This window comes from Patella vulgata, chromosome 1 (genome assembly GCF_932274485.2).
Source record: "Patella vulgata chromosome 1, xgPatVulg1.2, whole genome shotgun sequence".
Taxonomy (NCBI): Eukaryota; Metazoa; Mollusca; class Gastropoda; family Patellidae; genus Patella; species Patella vulgata.
Genome location: NC_065879.2, coordinates 51531192 through 51557081, shown reverse-complemented (window position 1 = coordinate 51557081; position 25890 = coordinate 51531192). Strand labels below are relative to the sequence as shown.

At 34.6% G+C, this 25890-nt stretch overlaps 1 protein-coding gene and 1 long non-coding RNA gene across 6 annotated transcripts in view; one reads left to right on the top strand and one right to left on the bottom strand.

Annotated features, from left to right (window-relative positions):
* LOC126830100 (rho guanine nucleotide exchange factor 9) overlaps positions 1-24706 on the bottom strand; it is a 313984-nt gene extending 289278 nt beyond the window's left edge. For 3 of the 5 annotated variants that reach the window (XM_050560380.2, XM_050560383.2, XM_050560390.2), the window contains exon 1: positions 18315-24702. In XM_050560380.2, coding sequence (XP_050416337.2) covers positions 18315-24521 — 6207 coding nt within the window. In that variant the 5' untranslated portion in view covers positions 24522-24702. Of the gene's footprint in view, positions 1-18314 lie in introns of all 5 variants that reach the window. The other 2 variants (XM_056102552.1, XM_050560388.2) reach the window with 2 other exon arrangements.
* LOC126830698 (uncharacterized) lies at positions 10834-16185 on the top strand. Its single transcript, XR_007683926.2, has 3 exons — positions 10834-14305; positions 14526-14665; positions 15180-16185. It is a non-coding gene; the product is annotated as an uncharacterized LOC126830698 (long non-coding RNA).
* Positions 24707-25890: the final 1184 nt, after the last annotated feature.

The following is a 25890-nucleotide window of genomic DNA, read 5'->3' as shown; positions in this document are numbered from 1 at the left end:
ATATTCACCAGCTAGTCATACCAACATCTGAGAAGTTTTCTGTTTTAAAAGGTTGCCATGACGATGTAGGTCAACTGGGTCATGACAGAACTCTAGCACTTCTGAAAGAACGGGTATTTTGGCCACGGATGTCTGCAGGTGTCGATGAATATTTGAAGTCTTGCAAGAGATGCCTCATGCGCAAGTCATCCACCAATTCTCGAGTACCTCTAGTGAATATTACATCGTCACAGCCTATGGAGATACTCTGTATGGATTATTTGTGTGTAGAGGAGTGTAAAGGGAAATATTCAAACATTTTAGTCATCACTGATCATTTTACCAGGTATGCTCAGGCAATTGCAACAAGAAGCCAGGATGCCAAAACAACAGCAAGGATCCTTTTCGACAATTTCATCGTCCATTACGGCTTTCCAAAAAGGATATACAGTGATCGAGGTGGAAGTTTTGAGTGCCGCATCATCTAAGAACTCTGCAAATTAACAGGTATGCGCAAGACCAGAACAACACCATATCACCCAAGTGGAAATAGAATGTGTGAACGTTTCAACCGGACGTTATTAAACATGCTGGGAACTTTGGAAGTAGAACAGAAATTAAACTGGAAACAGTATCTGCCTTCCCTGGTACATGCCTACAACTGCACAGAGCATGACACCACCCATTTTTCACCGTTTCAACTTATGTTTGGGAGGAAGCCACTTCTCGCTGTGGATGTTTTACTTGGCATCGTCAATGAATCGGAAATAACATCATACAGAACTTATATGAAAGACCTGAAAAAGAGACTAGAATATTCCTACCAATTAGCTTCGGAAACTATTGGAAGATCTCAAGAACAACAAAAGAGGAACTATGATAGAAGAGCAACAGAATCAGTATTAGAAGAATATGATAGAGTATTAGTAAAGAAGTTAGTTTTCAAAGATGGATGCCACAAGATCGCGGATAAATTTGAAGAACAGGTCTACACGGTGATACAACAACCCAATCCCGATATACCAGTCTATGAGGTAAAGCGAGAAGATGGTGTTGGAAGAGTTTGGATGCTTCATCGGAATAACCTTCTTCCAATTGGTTCCATTCCTTTCGATTTACCTGATTGTGCTGCACCAGTACCTTAACCTAGGAGGAAAGGAAGACGGCTGTCATTCAAGAGCCGGAGGTAGAGTCGAGTGAGGAGGATGACGATGTTGTGATTGTGGATCGGGGAAGACTTCCTTCGCCGCCAGCTAGCCCCACGAGACAATATGAGGTGAGGGAGGATGTGGAAGAAACTTATGGAAGTGACGTGGAACTCCAGTCTGATCATTTACCTAGTTCAGAAGATGACTCCCCAGAACCTCCATGAAGATCAACAAGGAACAGGCAACTACCACAGAAATACCAAGGTGGGGACTACATCATGAACATTATGCCTTCCGTGGTCATGAGTCCAGAAAACCTGTTTGGGTACCTGACTTTAGATGATTTTGTTAATTTACCACCTGAACGAAGAAGAATTGTGTGCGAAGCTATAAGGACAATATGTGGTTTTTAGTTTTGAATATGCGAGTTTTAATTTAGTTTGATATTGTGGTTTTTAGTTTTAGCTGTTTTAATTGTCGGGACGACATTACTTTTAGGAGGGGAGAATGTGATAGTGTGGAATTTTGGTGTTTTAATTATATAATAGGTTTTAGTCTACACTGCACTACACTGACAGCAGCTTAATAAACAATAACAAACTTTCACTTTCATATGATCTTTGAAGCTGGATGTTCAGCTTCTGGTTGCTGGAGTGTTATATGGTTGTGTTGTTTCAACACAAAGATCTTTTAAACCCCTTTCAGGGTATGTTATTTTATATAGGTATTATCTAATAATTAGAGATATTATAGAAATTATTACTGTAAAAAGATATGAGTACCAGTATAGAATTAAATATATAGTATAATAATATAATACAGTGTAATGTTTGATGTATTTTAAAGTGTATTGTAAATTAAATGTCATCGATATTAATTCTATGTATGTATATTTTTACAGGTTTTTTTTAATAAAGATTTAAACAGCCTCGTCTTTTGCTTGAATTAGACCCGGTTACACTTTGATAACTGATAATATTGTATTTTTTTTCAGTTAAAGGGCAGAGAGAAGTTTCTCATTAGAACGAGTTGAAAAAGGGAAACCAAATGGACAGTGGCCATAAAATATATATGGCCTTTGAAATTCATTTGTCCCATTGGCATAATCACTGACATTTCTCTCAATGATATAGAAAATAAATTAACTTGCCAATTGGCCTTTGACTCAAAACTTTGACACTGTTTCTAATCACCCTAAATCACACAAAAAATAGACAAATGAGACAAAGTGTACTGAAAAGATATATAAATCAACGTAAACAACACTAAAAATGACAATCATACATCATCCGAAAATGACAGAAGATTTGCTTAAGGACACAGAGAATCGCTCAAGTTAAATGGCAAGGCACATTCATAGCATGTATAACTAAATCTTGCCTCAATATACATGTACATGAAAAAGTTCTGATACACAGACAAGTTATTCTTCTGATGACTTCACATTGGATATGTCGCCATTCTTTTCAGAGGGTCTGTATTAGTTCATAACGCTGAGATGTCAAGTTCCTGTTAATGATGACCATTGGCATTGCTTATGAGTTAGTTGTGCCAATTCTATTTAGTTTTGTGGCAGTGTGAAGTTAAATCTTTTTTTATTATTCATTATTCGTCAATAACGAATAACTAAACAGAACGTTTTCTGTTATTTGCAATTGAAACAAAATCATTATTTATTCTTATAATCCGGTTTCCTCTCACTGCTAAAGACCCCTACGTGCAGGCGAATTAAACCATATGTTAGTCACGAAATGACCTAGTTTGTGTCGAATTGACGTTAAACCCCATTTCTCTCTCTCTTTATTCTTATAAATTTCATGTCATCATTTGTCAGTAAATGCAAGGAAATGAAATGGGGATTAACTCCCTATTGTTCTGCACTGACTGGACTAATGAAGACAAGCAAAAGCCATACAGTGTGCCATGAGGAACATTTTGCCTGGACAGCAGCACTACGGCCTACTCTTATTTCGAATTCAAACTGTCAAGGGTTCTTTTACGTGCCTGCCAATGTGTACATTCTGTCGCATCCAAACGACTATACATTGTCCCTTGCCAGGTCATCTGTTCTGCACCACTGATCAGTCGGAACCACGCCGGACAAGCCTGATGAACCTCCTCGACAAACATTATGATTGAATACAGGACCGCCTGCTTAGCAAGCCCATGTCTTACTCACTGAGCCATCGTAGCTCATTATTGACCTATAAAGAGGGATTCCTCGATAGTAAACAAAAATCTTTTCAAGTCTAGTTCATTTAATAATAATAATAATAACTAGATCTGCATCTGTTCCATGCAGATACGAAAGCTTTCATATTCATCGCCACATGTCATAGATTATATCAATAATCTTAAAAAAAAAAAGAACAAGAAAAAATAATTATTAAAATCAGTCAAAAACTCGCGAATTTATCAGCCTAAATATAGCGAGAAACATTTCACCCGGCCGAAAAAAATAACCTGAAAAATTAAGGGAAATAACTGTGTTTTGTATTGCTGCAATGGGATTGACTTCCCGTTCCGGAAATTTCAGGAAAAAGGGATCTTGCCTTATAAAAACGAGATGGATCAGAAAATGAAATGAAAATGGTGGGAAAAATCTCAAATATGGTGGGAAAATATTGAAAAATCAAATGATATAACTTTGAATGGAACTTATATTTTTGGAATCAGATTGACCTCAGGTCAAATTTGTAAATTTTAAAAATTAAGGAAATAAAATGTCCTGTAAACAACTTTCTCGGCACGGAAAAGGTCAAAGTGGAAATTCGAAATTGTGAAATTTTGAAATACCAAAAATTCTACCCTGATCCTGGCTATCCAGAAATGTATTCATTTCGGAAATAAGAGACATATTCTCCTGTTGTGTTTATTTTCACAACTTTTTATACGCCCACATTGAAATGTGGACGTATATTGCCGTCGCCCCCGTCCGTCTGTCGGTCCGTCCGTCCGTCCATCGTCCACAAGTTCTTGTGAACGCTCTAACGCCAAAAGTTATCATCCGATCTTTCTGAAATTTACATGCATTATTTGAATTAGTGCAACGAAGAAGCCTATTGAATTTCAGCAATTTCCATTTATTACATCTAGAGTTATGGCCCTTGTTTCACTTTATTGAACCTTGTGAACGCTCTCACGTCAAAAGTTATCATCCGATCTTTGTGAAATTTATATGTATTATTAAGATGACTGAAACAAAGAAGCCTATTGAATTTCAGCAATTCCCGTTTATTACGTCTAGAGTTATGGCCCTTGTTTCACTTTATTGATCCTTGTGAACGCTCTCACGTCAAAAGTTTCTGAAATTTATATGCATTATTTACGTTACTGAAACGAAGAAGCCTATTGAATTTCAGCAATTTTCGTTTATTACGTCTAGAGTTTTGGCCCTTGTTTCACTTTATTGATCCTTGTGAACGCTCCAACGCCAAAAGTTATCATTCGATCTTTGTGAAATTTATATGCATTATTTAGATTAGTGAAACGGAGAAGCCTAATGAATTTCGGGGGGTTGGATGGCTGAATGGTTAGCGTGCGCGCGCTGTATCATAAAGTCTGTCATTGAGTCAACTAGCGTGGTTTCGAATCCCCGGTTGTATGTGACAAGGAGTAAGGTCGCCTGTCCAACCTCGTGGGTTTTCTCCGGGTCCTCCGGTTTCCCCCCACTGCCAAAGACCCCTACGCGCAAGCGAATTATTGAAATAAAATTAAACCATATGTTAGTCCTGAAATGACCTAGTTTGTGTCGAGTGGACGTTAAACCCCATTTCTCTCTCTCTCTCTCCTAATGAATTTCCGCAATTTACAATAATTACTTCTAGAGTTATTGCTCTTGTTTCACTTTGTTAAACCTTGTTTATGCTCGATTGATAATAGTTATTATCTGATATGTATGAAATTTATATGCATCATTTAAATTTGTGAAAGAGGTCTATTGAATTTCAGCAATTTCCGTCAATAATTTCTAGAGTTATGGCGATTGTGAACATTTGAATGACAAATGTGATCTGTATGAAATTTATATGCATTATTTAAATTAATAAAACGAAAAAGCCTGTCAAATTTCAATAATTTCTGTAGATTACTTCCAGAGTTAAGACCCTTGCTTCAGTTTGTAGAACCTTGTAAACCTTCAAACGACAAAATTAATAATCTGATCTGTATGGAACTGTCTTGTAAAGGCTCCCAATTACCTACAAAGGAATAAATATGCGACGATTTAGCTGCTGTGGGCGTATGTTTTGTTGTATGTTTATTCAATTCATAATGGTAAAGGTCAGTTTACCAAAATCAAAATTGGATGGCCGAATGGTTAGCACGTGCGCGCTGTATCATAAGGTGTGTCATTGAGTCAACTGGCGTGGTTTCAATTCCCTGTTGTATGTGACAAGGAGCAGGGTCGCCTGTCCAACCTCGTGGGTTTTCTCCCACTGCTAAAGACCTCTACACGCAAGCGATTTATTGAAATAAAATTGAACCATGTCTTAGTCTCTCTCTCCGAAATCAAAATTCTGTTATGAACATTTTTTTAGGCATTCCTTCAAGGAATCAGAAAATGTAACTCCCATGTCTGTAAGTAAAATATTTGCAAAAACCTTAGGTATTTTTACCGTTTCAAGATGTATTGGGTGTACGCATCAGTAATTTCTTATCTAGTAAGAAAAAAAATTCTGAAGGCAATCTGACTTAATTTTTGTCAAATTTTTTGAAAATTTTGATCCTTAATTTCTCTCCAAGGGGAGATAGGTTAGAAAATTTCTAATGACATGTTGAGGTTGGACTAATCAGATCTACTTACATTCTCAATTTCATGTAAATCGTACTAAGATTTAAAGTAAATGTTTCAAGGTACTCAAAGAAAAAAGAATTAGTAAAATAGGTCAAAAAGTCACAAAGTTACAGCTAGGTCAACTGTTTTTGTCAGTAAAATTCAGTGATTTTGGATTCGTAAAACTTTTTGAAAATATATTCATTCCAAAGTACCACCCATTTGTGGAAGGAGGCTAACCAGGAATGTATTAATTTCGCAAATAGGAGACGAATTCACGAAACTATGGCCTATTCCGAGTATTTCCAAGCTGTTAATGCAGATTTTTCATTCGTAAACAACTTTGTCGGCACGAAATTCGAAATTTTGAATTTTTCAAATACCCAAAATTCGACCATGGGCCAGGCTATCCAGAAATGCATTATTTTCAGATATAGGAGACGAATTCAACAAACTACGGACTATTGTGGTTATATTTACAAGCCTTTTAATGTAGATTTTTCACCATTTTTCATATTCAATTCAAAATGGTGACTATCAGTTGACCTAAATTCTGCTCTGAACTTTTTTTAGGCATTCCTTCATAGATTCAGAAAATGTAACTCCCATGTCTGTAAGCCTTAGGGATTTTTCACGTTTCAAGATGATGGCACTTCTGGTTCGATCGTTAGACTTCATATTTTGTGTTCGGTCTACATTTTCTCATTTGCTTCTTTGTATTCAGTATTATTTTAAACAATATTTTATTTCTTAGTGAATCACAGATATATTTAACATACAATATATGGATACAATAACAAGCATTGCTGCTTATGTAAAATCGCTTCCATAAATAGTGATCATTCAGAAGTGGACGACTGGATGTATTTGATTAACATATTTTACAGAGTGCAGAAGGTGAAGGAAAAGAAGGTAAAGAAGGTAAAGATCCCTTAGAAAGGAAATAAACAGTACATATACAAGTAGATTATAACGATAGATATTCAATAAGACGATGACGATGCCGAGGCCCAAAATTAGTTCATCAAGTTTTATGAATTTTATGAGTTCATCTGCTAACTGGAGGGGGTGGGGAATTTCAGTAATGATCTAGGCAGTTTTAAAGCGTTTAGTTAGTTTGATAAAATTATGTACGATTTCAACGATTAAAGAATTTTCATCAAAAGAAATAGCGGTGTTTCCAAAAAGTATTGTTTGAATATTCCTATGATCAAAACCTAATTTATTTATTGTGATTTTTCGCTGAGAATTGTATAGTGGACAGTGTAGGAAATAATGTTCACAGTCTTCGACACCTTGACCACAAAAACATGAGGGATTTTCCGATATGTGCATCAAACACTTATGAAGGTTTAAGTCGCTCTTTGAGTTTCGTAGTTTACAATGTATTATCTGTAGATGTCTTGAGCATTTGTTTCGATTAAGCGCATGCCTGATTTTAATTTAGTTTTGAATTCAGAAATAGTTTTGGAATTTTTTATTTGATGACTTAGATCATTCCACTGTTTAACAGAGGAAGGAAAAAAAGAATTCTGGTATAGTAATGTTCTACAGTTTATTTGCTTAATTTGGTTTGAGTTACGAAGACGGTAGGGTTGGTCGGCGGATACAAGAGGTGGGATTATATCGGTTAGATATTTAGGAACTAGTCCATTTAAAATTTTGTAGAAAAGTATCATTTTATGTTGATAGCGTCTTAGTTGAAGCTGGCATATTCCGGTTTCCGTATAAAGTATATTATGAGAGGTACCACGTGGAAGACCGGTTATAGTACGCAAGGCGTCGAGTTGGAGTTTTTCAAGTTGGGTTGATTTGTCTTTAGAACAGTTATTCCATACACAATCTGCATAATCGAAAATTGGAAGAATGAATGACTTATATATAGTTTCTAATGTTTTTCGTTTTAGACGGTATTTAAAACTTCGCAGATAATTTATCAGTTTGCTTATTTTCGACGTAAGGTAATCTATATGCATATCCCAGTTACACGACTTACTGAAAAGAAGGCCTAAATGTTTATGGCTTATTTCATCGTTTATATCTGAGTTGTTTAGCGATAATTTAAAGATTGAGGGTGATAATTTTCTTGAAAAGGTTAAACTTACAGTTTTTGATGGGTTAAAATCCACCTTCCATTTAATTGACCATTGAAATATCTTTTCAATATCTCTATTTAGAATGGCTTGTGCATCTTTAGGGTTATTTATTATTAAAAAAAGAGAAGTGTCGTCAGCGAACAAGCGTATATTAGATTCAATGTCATTTACAATATCATTTATGTAAATAAGGAATAGTAACGGACCTAAAATGGAACCCTGGGGTACCCCAGAGGTAATATTTTGAAGAGAAGAACTCTGGCCACCAATTAGCACCTTTTGTTTTCGATTAGATAAATAATTTTCGATTAATTTTAGAGTATTATTTCTGATACCTACCGAATTTAGTTTATGCAAAATGCCCTCGTGCCAAACACGATCAAATGCTTTACTTATATCAAAAAAGATGGATTTGACTTCATGTCCATTGTCGATGGCTCTACATATATAATCATACATTTCAATCAATTGGTAAACGGAAGAATTATTTGGTTGAAAGCCCGACTGTAAAGGGGTTATAAGATTGTGGCGTAGAGTAAAATTAAAAATATGTTTGTATACAATTTTTTCAAATACTTTTCCAATCGAGCTGAGAAGAGATATAGGCCTATAATTAGAACAATCATGAATATCGCCTTTCTTATATATCGGAACTATATTAGCTTCTTTCCAGCAGTTTGGGAAAATACAATTTTCTATTAAAATGTTAAAAAGTTTGGATAGGGGATTACTAAAAGAATTGGCTACGGTTTTCAGAATAATATTATTGATGTTGTCAGGACCACAGGATGTTTTCATTTTTAGAGAGAGTAGTGTAAGTTTAACGTCATATGGATTTACAGAGAGGTCGTTTATAATCGTGTTGTACGTTGTAACAAAAGGGAGATCATTGGACGATTTAGAGTCTGTTACTGACTGGGATACAAAGTAATCGTTCATGAGATTTGCCTTATCAACATTTTCGAAATAGACAGTATCTTTCGATTTAAGTGGCGGTAGTTTGTATTCAGAATTTCCATTATTTAAAGAAACGTTTTTTATCAAAGACCACCATTTTGATTCATTAAAGTTATTTTCGTCTATTAATCTATCAATTTTATCTAAGTAGGCTTTTTTGGATTTTCGGATTTCGTTTGTTACTAAATTTCGTTTTTGTCTAAATAAGTACCAATGGTTCGAATCGTTTGAAAGTTTAGCCTTTTTATGAATTCTATTTCTTTGCCTTATCAGTTTTCTAAGATGCGCATTTATCCATAAGGGATCCTTGGGTCGACATACTATAACCTTATTTGGAACAAATGATTTAATACCACTTAATAAAATTTTTGAAACATTTAAAGTTAATTCATGTGGACAAGCAATAGAGTTAAAAGTACTATCCCAGTCAAAGTTATTTATAAATTCGTTTAGCCCTATAACGTTCATATTCTTGTAATTCCAAATGGTCCTATTAAAACAATGGGGTTTTAGCTTGTTAAAATTGAAATGTAAAACTATCGGGCTATGGTCACTTAAGCCAGAATCCCTCACATCAACACTACTCACGTAATCAGGACAACTCACGATAGCAAGGTCGATCAATGATTTAGAGTTCGGCTGAACACGTGTTGGGTGTTTTACAACTTGAGAGAAGTTAAAAGTGTTTATCAGATTATGTAGTCTGCTATTTTTAATAGCAAGAAAATCAACGTTAAAATCTCCTAAAATAATAATATTATAGTCAACAAAATCACGAGTTGCATTAAAACTTTCTTCTACGAGGTCCCAATAATCAATGGAAGCTGAAGGTTGACGATAAAATGAACCTATTAAAAACTTTTTGTTTCTGAAATGCACCTCTACCCAAATCGCCTCGAGTTTTTTAATGATAAGTTCATAACGTGGTTTAAAATATAGGTTTGATTTAATATAAATTGCAACCCCGCCACCCCTACCGTCTTCGCGATTCAATAATACGGGTCGATGATAACCGTGTATGCTCAAAATATCTAAAGGTGTGTTATTATTTAGCCATGTCTCAGAAAAAGTTAGTATATCGAAATCTTTTAATTCTACCGTTATTTCGTCAATTTTGTGTTTAATGCTTCGCACATTTAAATGCAGAATCGAAAATTTATCAGGTCCCGGATTTGGGTGGATATCCCCGCACAATGTTAAAAGGTTAATATTAAAAGATAAGCAGGTCTTCGTAAGACTAAAAGTTATTAAGTATCTGTAAGAAGTACAAACTATATCGTTTAGCGTTATATATTTAAATATTAAGTGATAGTGTTTGGATTAAAATAACTGGTTATCGACATAGTTGTATTTCCTGCAGATAATATAAATTTACAATGTGTGATGTAGGCCTGGCATCGACACCGATAATAATATAAGAAATAATCAATAATACGATGACAATAAGTTAAGATGAAATAAAACTTTACCAAGGGATGTATTACCTCCAGGAAAAATGTGATCAAAAGTATACAATGTGTTTTACATTTAGAAGAAAAATATACAAAATAAAGGTACAAGACAAAAAATGTTAACAAATATTTACAAGGGTGTAGGGGGGTCACAACAGACATATGGAGTACTTTAAACAGAAAGCAACTATTGATCAATATAAGGGTGAAAATTGATATTGATAGGATGGACTAAGTTAGTGTCAACAGATAGTAAAGCTTTTGTAAGTGACAAAGCGAGTAATGGTCACGTTCATGGGATATGTAACTAATATATCTCAAGGTGTGGTCAGGATGGGGGGGGGGTCAGGGTGTGTGTGGGGGGGGGGGGCGGTCAGGGTGTGGGGAGATCAGGGTAAAGATAGTTAATCGGATTATAATACTGCTTAATATATCAAGACATTATATATTGTATATTATTTATAAATGCATATAATAGAATAATGTTGATGGTGATAATAGTTATAATATTCGGATATCTGGGTTTATTTACAAGATAGTGTTACCTATATCATGTCACAGCAATTATACTTTTTGTGCTACTTTTTCGGGTGTGGGATTTTGCTGTTGGTTTTAAGTTAAGACAACGTTATAACGGTAATTTTGACGGTGATAGAGGTCACGGAGTGAGCACGTGTAGCGAAAGAGCAAGGGACTGTTTTGGACTTTCATTGGAATTGTTTACAAATCAAATTTTGATGGATACAGCGTTATCTTTCCTTTTTAAAAGCTATCGGGTGCTACACATGACGTTGCGTCTAAATTCATATATCTTTAAACGAAGTGGAGCCGAAAATCGAAAGTTGATAGCAATTTAGGGAGACAAGCTGGTACTACATACATCCAAAGTTGGAAGGGCCAATTTGCGAGCTTCAGTGGCTGTACATTTTAAATTATACTACAATGGCCAGTATACGATGCTTTGATTGATTGATTAACATTTTTAACCTGGATTTAAGATTATACTTATCTTATCAAACAATTTTACAAGGTTTTCATGATGTACATTAGAAAACAGGTTTGTCCCAAACTCAAGTGTGCTCTCTCATCAGTTTAGGTGGAATGATGTAAGGTATACAAAGGCACATATAAAGGAGGTAGAAGGTTTATGAATATACAATATACTTATGTATATGCACAGAATTATTTAAATGTGAACAAATTTAGCTAGAAGTATATGTTCGTATATGTATGATAAAATGTGTTTGAAATATGCTCTTTGAAATTTTACAGATTAGATTTATCATATATATTTTAGGGTGGAACATTTACCCTACTGTGTTCAATATGCCTCTATTCTATTGAATGCTAATACTAAAACGTTTTTTAATTGACTTAGAACATTTAGTTTTAGACTACGTATAGTTAAATTTTACTACAATATGCTTACATTCATATTTCTTGTAACATATAGCAGATCATGACTCATGCTGGCATTACACAATGGTTTCTCTGGGTTTTATTCCTGATTGTTTTCAAATTTGAGTGAAGTCTGTGTCACTACAGGCCTGGACAGCGCAGTGGACGCTTACGGCTAGCCCCCGGATCCATTCAATTTATTTGAATTGTGCGTTTGTTTGTGAGTTCTGCGTAATATGTCTTGTCCGTATATTTGTTTTTGTGTAAATTATGTGTGGTGCAGTCCCCCTGCACTTACTATTAGTCTATCAGATGGATAGTAACTTTAGCCTCTAGAGCGTCCACAAGATTTTTCAAAGTGATCAAGGGTCATAACTCTGGCAGTAATTATCGGAAATCAATAGGCTTCTTCGTCTAATGACTGTTAATACTGTGTATAAATTGAAAGTCAATCAGATATTAACTTTAGCCTCTAGAGCCTCCACAAGCAATTGTGGACGCAGGACCGTTGGACGGACCGATGGTCTGATGGCAATATATGACCACATTGAAATGTGTTCGTATAAAAAATTTCATTTTTTGTACAATCAGGGGCCATAATCCAGGAAGCTATGGTCCGATATACACGAGTATCAACAGGAACCAAGATCTTTCGGATATAAACATATATTCTAAGTTTCATCGAAATCGGATAAAAATTGTGACGTCTAGATATAAAATTGTTTATATCCCAGAGATTTCGATTACTTTTGATATTTGTGCATATTGAACCTGGATTATGTCCCCTGATTGTACAAAAAATTGCTTTTATTTAGCTTGCAAAATGTGGGCGTATCTTGCATGGCAACCGCTTGTTAAAATTAAATACTAATCTTGTTTGTGTTTTTGTATCAAACAATTCTACATGAAAATAGTGTTGGATTATTATAAATTTGTGTCGGATGTGACAAGAAATGATTCCTTTTGGTGATTAAAGAAGAATCACAGTGAAAAATAGATGGTAAGGATTCCAAAATAGCCTTTGAACCCAGGTGGGGGAAAAGCCTTATTTTCATATTAACGGATAGTAACGGATAGAGAACAGAGCTGATAAGATCCGTTACTAAAGTTAGTACAGTTTATTAGAGTGTCATCTGTCAATAGCTATCGTTTCAAAAAAATTCTATAATATGGGTTTAGTTGTAAAGTCACACATAAGTAAAATGTGAATTTATATGGATAAAAAAACGCCTTCCCGCTTCTAGAATGTTCCAGTTTTTATAAACGAGTCATCGCAAGTTTGAATTACTTTCTGTTAGCGCCATGAAGTTTATCAACCACTATTTACTCCTTATGCATATCATTAACACAAACAACCAATCAAAAACACTCTAGATAATATTACGCGCCAATTTGACCTCAAGTTCACAGGTCAAAAGGCGAGTCTGAGTTGGCGTGTTTACTTTGAGACGATGAAGTGCCCTATTCACCTCGTAGACAAAGATTGTGGAAAGCTGATTAAATTTACAGATACCAGTTGGAATAAGGTTGTTTTAAGTTTAAAAGAATGGACTAATCTTGATGGAAACGAGCTAAAATTGTGCCAACAATATTAAGATGTATTTGAGGGTAAGTTTATCAACTAAATCATACTAAAATTGAAAGTAGAGTCCCCGTTTTATTTTTTCGCGAAACACAAAATTTTTTGTTGTTTACATTTTAAATTAAATTCTTAATGATAGGCAGATTAAATTTTATAGACACCTGTGCTCATGACAAATGCTCGGGACAGTACAACGCAACGGGAGCTTACGTCCGTATATAATATTTCTTGTTTGTTGACATTGCTGTGTGCAAGTTACGATAAATAATAATAATGTTTGTTGACATTCATTTGTATAGTCTCGTTATATAGTTCATAGATAGGTTTGTTTTAAAATCGATAGCATTCACGCTAGCCTTTGGTTTTATTTTATTAACCCCAGATTGTCTAAGTGTCTTTTCACAAATCAAGTGCAAACAGGTGGCAGTGTCTTATTGTTTTTCATAAAAGAAAAGTAATTGTTATTATGGATATTTGTTGCACCTAAATTCTTCTCTCAGGTTCTAATTTGCTTATTTTGTTTATGTGTGCAATAATATTAGGAGTATGTTTGTATTTATAGGGAATAAAGATGATGCACTACCGGTTTATGGCTATCATTCCAAGTGTTATTCGAGATTCACAGACAGAACAAAGATTGAAGGAGCTACTAAAAGAGTTGCATTACAGTCTGGTGAGAAGCAAACGAGTGATGAGAGTCAATCCACGTCTAGAAAGGTTTGCGATCAGCCGCCACTAAATCATCAACCACCCAAGCTGTCCACCTGCGATAATAATATTTGAAAACAGAAGAGCAATATTTACAAGAGGACATGTCTTGTCTCCTGTGTGCATTATCTGCAAAAAAGTACCTTTGTTCTACAGGTGTCAGAATAAGACTTTCTCTGATAAACTGGTTTTAGCAGAAACTAAAGATGGGGGTGAGTTTTTATTATTTGTTCAACCGTTGTGATTTAATATTGTCCCCCCCACCCTCCTTTCCTGGCTATGCCCAGTGTTAGGTAGTGGAATAGGTCCATCGCCCCTCCTCAGCGTGTCGTAAAAGGCCTTTATTGGGGAGAGTGGTCAGGTGGCCGATAGGTGTTATCTATCAGTCTGTCATCATATCCATGATATTTACAATTTTTCTTATCTTTTTAGAGTGACTTCGAGAAGCAGCAATTAAGAAAGAAGATGAAACCATTCTCAGGCACATCAGAGATAAAGACTGTGTACCATCTACAATGCTACAAGGATTATGTTCGATTCCTAACAAGAAAACCCACAGTTCAGTCGTCAGGGTAAGTTTATTTCATACTTGTAGTAGTTGTTGTGTCCTTGTGGCTTGTTGTTATATCTATTTTATATCATAGGCCTACATAGGCAACTAGTGGGTGGGAAGGGATTTATATAGCCAAGTGGTTACAAAAAGGTCTGTCATCAATGGACTTGAGTTCGAATCCCATTATCAGCGACCTCAATGACAAGGTGTGGGAGTAGGCGATTTACTCTATAGTATAAGTAGTGCTGGTATCTTTGATGGCAAGTGAATTGGCACAAAATGACCAGATTGTGGTGTCCAAATGCACTAAAACAAAGTACATCCGTTCTAAGAATGTGTGAACATTTTTTACTAGCACTTTTGTACTGTCAAGACTTGTTTGTGATATGATAAGTTTAAAGTGTATTAATATGTTTGTTTTTCTTAATCGACCATAGGCCAATACATGCGATTGATCGTTAAATCTTAAATGGAAATATCACATAGGATGGGATTTCCTTGTACGTGTAGTAACTATGAACTTAATTTTTCAGGTCTTCAGAGGTGTCTGCATATGAGACAACCTTTGATATATTTTGTGAAGATGTGATTAGAAAAAAAATTATTTTCAACAAAGAAATTCTGTGAATGGCCAAGTTATTAGATATGTTTATTAAGATGGCAAAGGACATTGAACAAGTCGACATTTCAAACTACCGGTAATAATTTGTTATTTCTGTACAATGGTTTTGTCCTTTGGGGGTGGGGGCGATTTAGCCAATTGGTCTGTCATTAATGGGCTCAACGGTTTGAATCCTCTTCTCAATGACAAGGTGTGGGAGTATGCAGGGGTATTCCGGTTTGTCCTACTGTACTACTAATATGTAGGCGAATTATCTGCCATTGCAAGTGGATTGGTGCAAAATAACCAGATAGCAGTGTCAGCGTGCAATAAAACAACATTCAGTGGATATGATTTATGTGAATTAATTTTTGAAATGTTGTTTTTAATTACAATACACAGGCATGATTTATATCTTTAAAAAAAACCCAAACAATATATCTTAAGATAAATAAATGTGTAAATACTTTTCCATTTGTTGATTTTAGTACTTTGTTTAACTGTTTGTTTTATATGTTTTTATATTTTACATTCTCACTATTTAAGCATTAATTATTGCACAACTGTTACAGCAAGATTTAAATAAATTATTGATATAACAGTTATTAAAAATTAAAAAAAGGTTTTCTGTATTTTAAAAAAAATATTGATATTGAAATGTAATTGTAAATTGCAATACACAGGCTTAATTTATATCTATTTAAACCTTTAATACTAGTCATTAAATAAAAGATTAATGTTTTAAATTTGTTTTCATTCTTTGTTTGGTGATAGGGTGAGTTGCCAAGGGGGAAATTTGGTCTTTGTTCAATATTTATAGGACATTTATGATACGAGTTATCTCCCCTTATACCTTTTTACCTGGGACCCCTATTTGAAATATCACGTTTATGCATTGTTTTTTTGGTTGAAATCAAATATGTCTATGCAATTATCAAATTTATGTATGATTTCTGATAATAAATACAATTCAATATCAATACAATGACGCTGTATTTTCATAAATAGACAAAAACATGCTACGATGTGCAACATTACTGCTTTGTGGGCGTTTATTATTGGTCCTGTGCAAATACAAATTGAGATATTTCCATAATTTTTTTTTTCGAATGTTGCTATGCATTTTGGCAGTACACACGAAAAAAATCATTCACCGGCAGTAATTTTATCATCCAAAATCACGACGTCAAAGTCATGTTAGATAAGCATGATAAATTGACCGAGACCCTGGGTAAATGGGTAATATTTTAAAAACTGGCAATATCTGAAGGTGGGAATATGGATTTTCCATCACTAGAAACCTTGTATTATAAGAAAATGGCAACATTTTTTAGACCCAGGGGGGGTGCAACAAAAATCGATTTCTAAGCACATTTTCCTTAACAGACGACACTCTATATCCACTCATTAATTCTTCAAGAACATCAGCGGTTTATTTGGATACCTTTATTACACTACAACAGGCGGCATCTAAATCGCTATACAGGGCATTTATTTCAACAATTGGAGTCATATACCGTAGCAATTTCTGCCAGTTCTTACACCCTTGTTAGAGCTGATCCCTAAAGCATTCTCTCACATAATCAAGAATTTAATGAAATGTCAATCACCTATTCCATCAATTACTTCCAGATGGATTCTTATCAAAAGGTCAAATTATGTAAATGGCATTGTTAGTTCTATCTCTTAATATTGGAAGGAACAAGATTACAATATATACATGTAGACTGCAATGATATGATATGGAAATCAGATACATAAAGTATTTATCTATACATGAAATTTCTGTGAATTATAAAGAATACTTTTGGAAACAATTTCTAAATATTTTTTATTCACCCAATATTTTGGAATTAGGAGAAATTATTTCTATTTTGTAGGTAATAGAAGCATTTACAAGACACCGATATCCATTTCATACAGAAGGAATGTTCACAAAGTTCAACAAGTGAAACAAGGGCAATAACTGTATTAGTTATTAACAGAAATTGCTTTAATTCAACAGGCGTCTTTGTTTTACTAATCTCAATAAAGCATTTAAATTTAATACAGATCGGATGATAATTTTTGTCATTAGAGTTAGAGTCTTCAGAAAGGGTTTAACAAAGTGAAACAAGGGGCATAACTCTAGAAGAAATTAACAGAAGTTGTTGAAATTCAATATACTTTTTCATTTTAGTGATCTATATGCATATATAAATTTCATACATAACTTTTTTCAATGGAGCACTCACACAGTTCAACATAACTGGAGAAGTAATGAATGGAAATTGTTGAAATTCAATAGGCTTTTTTGATTTAGTGATCAAATAATGCATATAAATTTCATACAGATGGGATGATTGATCACTTTTGTCAATAGAGTGTTCACAAGGTTCAACAAGTAAAACAAGGGCCATAACTCTAGAAGTTATTAACGGCAATTGCTGAAGTTCCATAGGCTTCTTCGTTTTACTAATTTAAATAATGCATGTAAATTTAATACAGAACAGATGACAACTTTTGTTGTTAGAGCATTCACAATGTTCAACAACGTGAAACAAGAACCGTAACTCTTGAAGCAATTTATTGAAATTGTTGAAATTAAATAGGCTTCTTTGTCTCACTAATGTTAACAATATATATCAATTTCAAACTGATCAGATAATAAATGTATTCTGTAGAGTGTTCACAAGAAATTGTGCACGACGGGCGGAGGCAACGGCAATATATGACCACATTTCCATGTGGGCGTATAAAAATTTTATTATAATTATGATGTAATTTATATCTGAATATCCGTGTTTATTATCAAAAGTATCATGAGTTTAAAATGCTTTTCTATTAGAAGGCTACAAGAATAAAAAATTCCACTGCTACAAATATTTGGAATTTATAGAATTACTTATATATCAGAATTTACAGATCAAGTGCATACTGTACATTTATCTTAATACAGCAAACATTAAAATAAATTCCACTTATAGATTTAATCAGTGAATAACTTTCAAGATATTTTTCAATGATTAAGTATAGTCAAGATTGAGAATGCAGCCTCAGCACTATAAAAATAAAATTTTGGTCTTACCTTCCCATTTTCTGTTTCAGGTACAGAATGACATTGCTGCCCTTTCTCTGAACTTTCTTCTTGGCGGAAACTACTGCTATTATCCAAATAAACACTTTTACATGAATCAAATTTTACAACACATTTCCTGAGTTTAGAATCCTCGTGATCCAGTAATTCCTCATCTGAATACGATTCTTCTAAAACTAATGATGGACAACGAACGGCACCTTCTGTCAACAGTTTCAAATTTTTAGATTTCACTTGTTTTTTCATCCGTCTTGGAACCACCACATTTTGTGCTGCTATGGTTTCACGATATGTGGATGAATTTGACATGCAAGTACCATTTTGTTGAGTAACATTTTCCTGATCAGGGGAGACAACTTTCAGTTCTGTGAAATGATGATCAATGGATGTTTCAGAAATCCTTGTTTCCTTTGTTTCAGGTAACTTACAGACAACAGGACTTTCAAGAATATACTCCACACTTCCTTGCCAAACATCGTTAGATTGAAAGCCTTTGTCATGAGTTTTCTCACGACCTTTGATTTCTACTGACCCTGTTTCAAAGTTAGAATTTAACTTTTGCATCTGTAAAATGTTTGGTCTATGAACAATGTTATTTTGAAAGTCAGGAATTTTTGCTAAATCCTGTTTTTGATTATTTGGGTCTAAAATCTTATCTTTGCAACACACTTCATCAGAGCTACTATATTCATCTTTCATGACTTTTTGCATAATATTTTTATTTTGAAGTTCAGTATTTGAAACATGTTGTATTTCAGTGTGATTTATATTTGATGTTTTACTCCCATGAAAAACGACATGTGTAGACACGACATCATGACATAGATGGGGATCACAGCAGGTGTTAATATTCATGTTTTCATTCAGTGAAATATTTGTATTTGAGATAACATCTGAAATTAACATTCCTGATGTTCTATTATTAGATCTCTCTGTGAGGTTTTTGGGGTCATTTTTGGTCTTGTGGTTTTCAGGAATCTCACCTATTGCCAATTCCATGTTTTTGTTTTTAATTACCATCTTCATACTTGCTCCAATGTTTTCGTAAACAGGCTCAATTTCAAATTCGTCTGATGTCTCCACATCTAAATCATCTTGTGCATTTTTCTCTGTGATCTCTATCAATTTCTCTTCAAATTCAAGATTCCTCTCTGTAATTTTCAAATTAAGCTTCGTAATTTCTGATGGTTTTCCTCCTAGTTCCAAAGTTCTTCCTTCCTCATTTTCAGATGTCATTTCCTTAACTTGACTTAATTTCTTCTCTTCTGTAGTAATTTCTTCTTCATCAGTTATTATTCCTAGACCATGGATCATGTCTGGTTTTGAAGCAGTTAATGTGCTGTCTTCTCCGTTAAGAATTATTTCTGGAGCCACTAATAGACTGCATTCTGTTTGGGCATGGTCAGTAGCATTACTAATATTTGAAGGGCTTTTTAAGGTTTTCCTTACATTTTTCACATCTGAAATCTTGTCTGATGAAAAATCAGGACGAACATCTTTTAAGAAACTGGAAGGTGAAGGTGATCGGAAAGGACAGGGTGATACAGATTGTGGATGTGAATATCCAGGACATGGTGAAAGAGATCCATCTTGTGGGGAATCACAGTATTCTTTTTTCCATATTCCACCTTCGCCTTTCACCCACAGATATTTCCGTGTTGGAATAGGGGACATAATCGGTGTTGTAAGTCTTTCATTCAAACTTCTCCTGATGGTTAAAATCTTATCTCTTCCTGGACTCAGTTTATTCCTGGAAGTGTCAGTCTCTCCCTGATCTTTCTCTGGGCTTTCAGGAGTTTTTGCATTATTTATTAACTGACCTATAGTTTTTTTCCACAGAGCTTTTGTTGCCTTGAAGCGGTTTAATCTTGCCATTTTTATTTCAGGATCATCCTCCGAGAGTTCAGAAGAATCGTCCTGATTCTGCAATGTAACATCTGGTATTTCCGCTATTTGTGGCTGGGGGGAAGTCGGTTTTGGCTGTTGCTGAGGGAATGCTTTCACAGGGGCTTTGATCAGTGTAATCATAGAAACTTTTTGCGAAATAGGCTGATCATTAACAATAGTTTGACTGCTACTCTGTTCATCGTTGACAGACTGATTATGATCTGTTTCTCTATCTACCTGGTTGTTTTTATTCATTATGTTTTCAGATTCAGTTTCTTGATGCATTTTATTTTCATCAATTAATAAATCAACTATTTGGTCTTCTGATCTGTTCAATTTGCCGTCTTCTTCTAACGACTGAGGAATAATGTGATCCTGGTGATTTGTTTGAAAAATTCTTTCTAGATTGAATTCGGTCTCTTGTGATGTCACTTCTTCATTCTGACTTCTGAGTGAAGTAACTTCTAAGCAAGTTTCAGCTTGATTACTTTCATCATCAGTTTTGCCAGCTTCTGGAATCTCACTAATATCTTTTCCTCCTCCTTCTTTTATTGCCAGGATAATTTTGTTCATCTCTGCAACTTGATCATCATTTATTGCCACAATATTTATCTCTGTGGTTTGTCCATTGTGATCAGATGTAACTTCAGGTTTATTCAATTGGTCAATGACAGAAATTGTTGATTTATTTGATCCTTTGTTTGCTGATGGAATTTTCCGCGAAAAAGTTGAACTGGGTTTGCATGATTTTTTGGTGCTGGGTGTGATTCTTGTTGAAGTATTACTTTTATATGGATTGTTGATTTTTTGCTGTGTCATAGTGGAGTCTCTATTTTCCATCAACCTTTCATCGTTTTTAGGTTTTGTCAAGGTTGCATGTTTTGTTGACACCACCTCTTCCTCAGATTGTATTTTTGTTGATTTCTGTTTAAAACTACTGCTCCTGGTTTTAGTTGATTCCCGTCTTTCAGTTTTGTTGATGGTCTTAGATTTCTTGTCCTGATTTACAACCGGTTTTTCTAATGGTGGATTTTCTGAGATCATGTTTTGGTCTTTTGGTATATTTAAATCCAAGTTTTCAGGAAGGTCCACACTTAAGACAGGTAAACATTCTTTGTGTTGATTAATTTTCATTTCAGCCAGCTCTATTTCACTCATCACATTTGCTTTACTTTTAACAATAACTGCCTTTGCCACACGACAGAATCTGCTCTCCAGCTGGGGTGAATTGCATCCTTTAATTTGTTTATTACGAGCCTGATCAAACTTCTCTGCAGATTGTCTGAGTTGAACAATTCTCTCATTAAACTCTGGTGAGTTGCAACTTATCGTAGGTTGACCTTTGACCTTGCTATTATTTGTCATCTTTGTAGATTCAATTTGTGGTAGTTGAGCTCGAAGACGACCCCAATTTGAAGCAGCTCGTTGAGTTGAATATCCTGCAGTTATTTTCATTTGAGAATGATTGGATAAACTATTTGCCTGCATATTTGTAGTTTGAACTTTTAAATTAGAGAATTCTGACATCAAGTTATTTTGTAGGTTTGGAATTTCATTTTTCTTCATCATAGATTCTGATAAAATAGAGTGTGACTGGGTATTGCAGATAAACACTGCAGAATCTTGAAGCCTGTCAGAATTTGCAACAGAGAAAGCAGCTGTTGTATGGTCATTCCTAGGTGTTTTATCTTTCTCCTCCATTTTATTTTGTTCCTGGACCAACATTTTGTCTGAAAAGATTTTATTTACCGTTGCACTCGATAATGTAAATCCTTCATTGATGTAAAATTTACAATCTCGATTTTGAGCTGACAAGTCTGTATCTTCATTCATTGTTGAATTCAAGTTGTCTAAATTTTTTCCACCATTTAGGTTTGTGTTTTTTGCATTATCAAAACATTTACCATCTTGAATGTGACTAGAAATATGGCTGCCATTGTAACTCACAGTTAAAACCGAAGACTTTGAATCTCGTAAAACCAATTTTGATATTTTTTCTGGTTGCTTTTTAGGCATTGATTTGTCAAAGTTCACTGAATTTTTGCTGATGTTTGTTCTAGAGAATTTACCACTGACTCTTGTTGTGGGTGTGGTAATGTGTTTACTTGTAATTCGATTGTTGAATTCTTCCACCACTTTGTTATTCTGGTATTGTTCCATCTGATTGGTGGTCCCTATCTCACTTAAGCTGCCAATATTATTCTCAGTTATGTTAATGGTGTCAGAATTTTGACAGCTTAATGGTGTGTTTAGTTTTTTCTCCATATTATCAGAAATAACAGTGGCAGACAGTGGAATCCTAGCACCATTAACCGGGTCACAGGAATTTCCATATGCCCTGATTACACCAGACATATTGTCAGCCATGTTTACATTTGTATTCCCTTGATACACTCCCATTAAACTACACGCTGCTTCACGAGTCTGTGCCTCTAAATCGTCTGCTGAGCTTGTCATGGTCGGACAGAATGACACACAAACTTTTGAAAAATGGTCTATTTCCGATGAAGTTGACATTTCTGATGATTCCTCAATACTTTTATCCAAAGAATTATCACTGGCTCCATGTCTAGACTGCAAACTGAAACTTTTGTCCAAATCACAAAAATATCCAAAGTCTGTTTTCACACTTGTTATACTTCCGTCTTGATTATCACATTGCTGTAAAAACGAAACATTTTCACCAAATGTTTTGTTTTGATTGTTCAGACATAATTGTTTCCGGCTAATATCTAAAGGTTCAACAGTCTGTGAATTCAAGAAAGAAATTTGCTCATAGGTAATAAAGTCTTGTATTTCATTTGAGTTTTTTTCAAACAGTTCCTGTGAATCATGTGAAAATATTGTTTTATCATTTCTCACCTCAGTGAAGTCAGCATTTGTCTTGTTGTAATCATGCGAGCAGACGAAGTACTCCTGTTCTCTCTCTGTTTGAGTTTTACCGTTTACATGTTCTAGTTTGTTAGACACAGCTGTCGAGGTATCAAACTTAACACTGTTATAATCTACATCCATCAACTCACGACTTTTAACATCTATCTTTGCGCCTGATATTTCGTTGGTAATGTTAATATCTTGAGGAAATGTTGTAACACTGCTTATTCCCTCATCGCTACCATCAAACACACTGCAGCCAGTCCTCCCCTCACCTCGAGGTGTTGAGGTTTTTATTTCTCCCTCTCTAGATAAAGTTTCCTGCAAGTTTTCTTCATCACTGTCATAAAATTCTTGCTGTGAAATAAAATCTTTTTCTTTAAAATTTCCAGATGTTATGAATGCCTCGCCTCCATTTTCTTCTCTGAAGTCCACATAAGATAAAATACAACTAATCTGTTGACTGTTAGTTTCTGTCGGTAAATTTGGCACATCACACATGAGAAAATCATCTCTCAGAGTTTTGGGTGTATGAATAAGCTTATTTATTAAGTCACTATCTGTTTTATCAAAATTGTTTTTAGAGTCAGAAGTCATCTTATCTTCTCTACTGCAGTCTAATTTCACATCAGTCTCAGATTTCAAAACATCTACTTCATGCTCTACTAGTGACTGGATGCTCAAGTCTACACTTAATCTATCTTGGTAATTATCAAAGGAACTATTGGAATTCTTCGCAGAATATATGTGCTTATTATCAGTCTGGTTAATCAAGACTGTGCATAATCTATCAAACTTGGTGTTATCATTATTTGTAACATTAGGACCTGTACTGGATGACCAAGACTCATCAGGGGAAGGACACTCAAACTGTTCATTTGGCAACATATCGAGTATATCACTCAATAGCTGTCTTTGATGATCGATGGAATCTTGGCATGTTTTTTCATAAATTAATCTAACCACATCAGAATTGTAAATATCATCCAAACAAAACTGTCTTTTATCTTTATCATGGGAGGAGCTTGGAATTCTAATTTCATCTTTATCATTATTCCTTAATTCACTATTTACAATGTCTGCATTTTCTTGTTCTAATAATTTAGAGCTTCTTTCTGTAGAAATATCATGGTCTGATTCCAGTATAAGGTCTTTTTCACTTGTCTTTTTGAAAACTTTGTCCTTTTGCTTTCCCTCCTTGTTTAATACAGGTAAGTCCATGGTCACAATTTTTGTTCCAGAATGTCCATTTTGTTGATCCGAGTGCCCATTGTTGATACAATCAGTTGAGATATTTTGAGATGTAAGTGTTGTATTGTGCTGTATAAATGGTTCAAGTTCCTGTATAATCCCAGCTGGTTGATAGTAAGTTTTAATATAAAAGGCATCTTTTAGATCACTACCTCGATAACTCACATCTGGATGCATTTCAACCATTTTACGGACATCAACACCATACCGACTGTTTACAGTGTTCTCCGATAAACTTAAGTGTTCACTTTGTCCACTATTAACATCAAGGTTCTTACAATGTTCATCACTTAATCTTTCACTTTCATCACATAAGTTTGAATCTGAATGTCCAAAATTTTGGTAATCCAAATTGTCAGATTTCAAATTTTCACATTCTAAAGTTTGCAAAATATTGTTTTGGCGATCACCAATATCATCTTTTTCGAAATGATTTATTAATATGTCATTTTGTTTATCAATGTTCACATGAGAGAGTTCTGCACTCTGATCAGTATTGTATGAATCTGGATTGTCTTCAGGTAAAGTGTTTATGTTATTCTGACCAAGGTTAGTGTAAAAATTGGCAAGTTGATGTGATTCATCTGCTGCAGAAAGTGATTTAACCAGGTCAGTGATATGCTGATATTGTCCATCACTTTTATACAAACCACATGGTATTACCTCTCTTGATTTATCTTCCTTCTGCTTGGATTTTGTAGATTTTTCATCTTCTGTATATTTCTCTCTGTTTGTTACACCCGATAAATTTGATGATGTTGTTGATGTAGAAATTTTGTCGCATTTGGTTTTGGCAAATTTTCCATTGGATTTAGATTTTGATACAGGATTCTTACTCTTGACTGCTGAAGATTCTTGATTTTTAACTGCACAGGCCTTCTCTGATTTTTTAGCTGGGTTTTTAATCTTTTCCTCTCCATCCTTGAAGTAACTAGAAGAAGCTTTATCATGAACAGAATCTTTGACGCGGGTATCTCGACATGCTGCCTGACCCATGTTGGCTGTAATTTTGACATCTGTACAATCGGGTTGTTTGAAATCGCTGTAATTATCAGTCTCAGCAATATTTTCATTATCCTCGTAATCAATTGTTTCTTCGTTTTTAATAATTTCATTGATAAAACCATCACTTGTGGTAGACTGATTACGATTTTCATTATTGCTGGACAATAAATCATTAATTTGTACCTGTTCACTGGAATCCTGGAGAAAATTTGGTACAGACTCAGCTTGAAGTTGACTGTTATCCATGCTGTTACTCTCTCCATCACTCATAATGCACACAGACTGTGAATCTTCTTCTAATTGGGAGTTTAATGATAGCAAATCATTTTGAGATTTGGTTAAATTGTTTGCCGATTTCTTCAAATGATTTCCCATTTTATTTGCCAGAGGTTCACTTCTTTTTTTATCTGTTGTTTTTGTCCTCTGCTTATCCAAATTCAGATTTGGATTTCTCAAAGAATTTTCAAATTTCTTTACTGCTAAAACTTTTGTGGCAGCTACTGCTATCTTCAACCTGGGTTTTGCAGGTTGAGATTTTGAAGTCATGGAA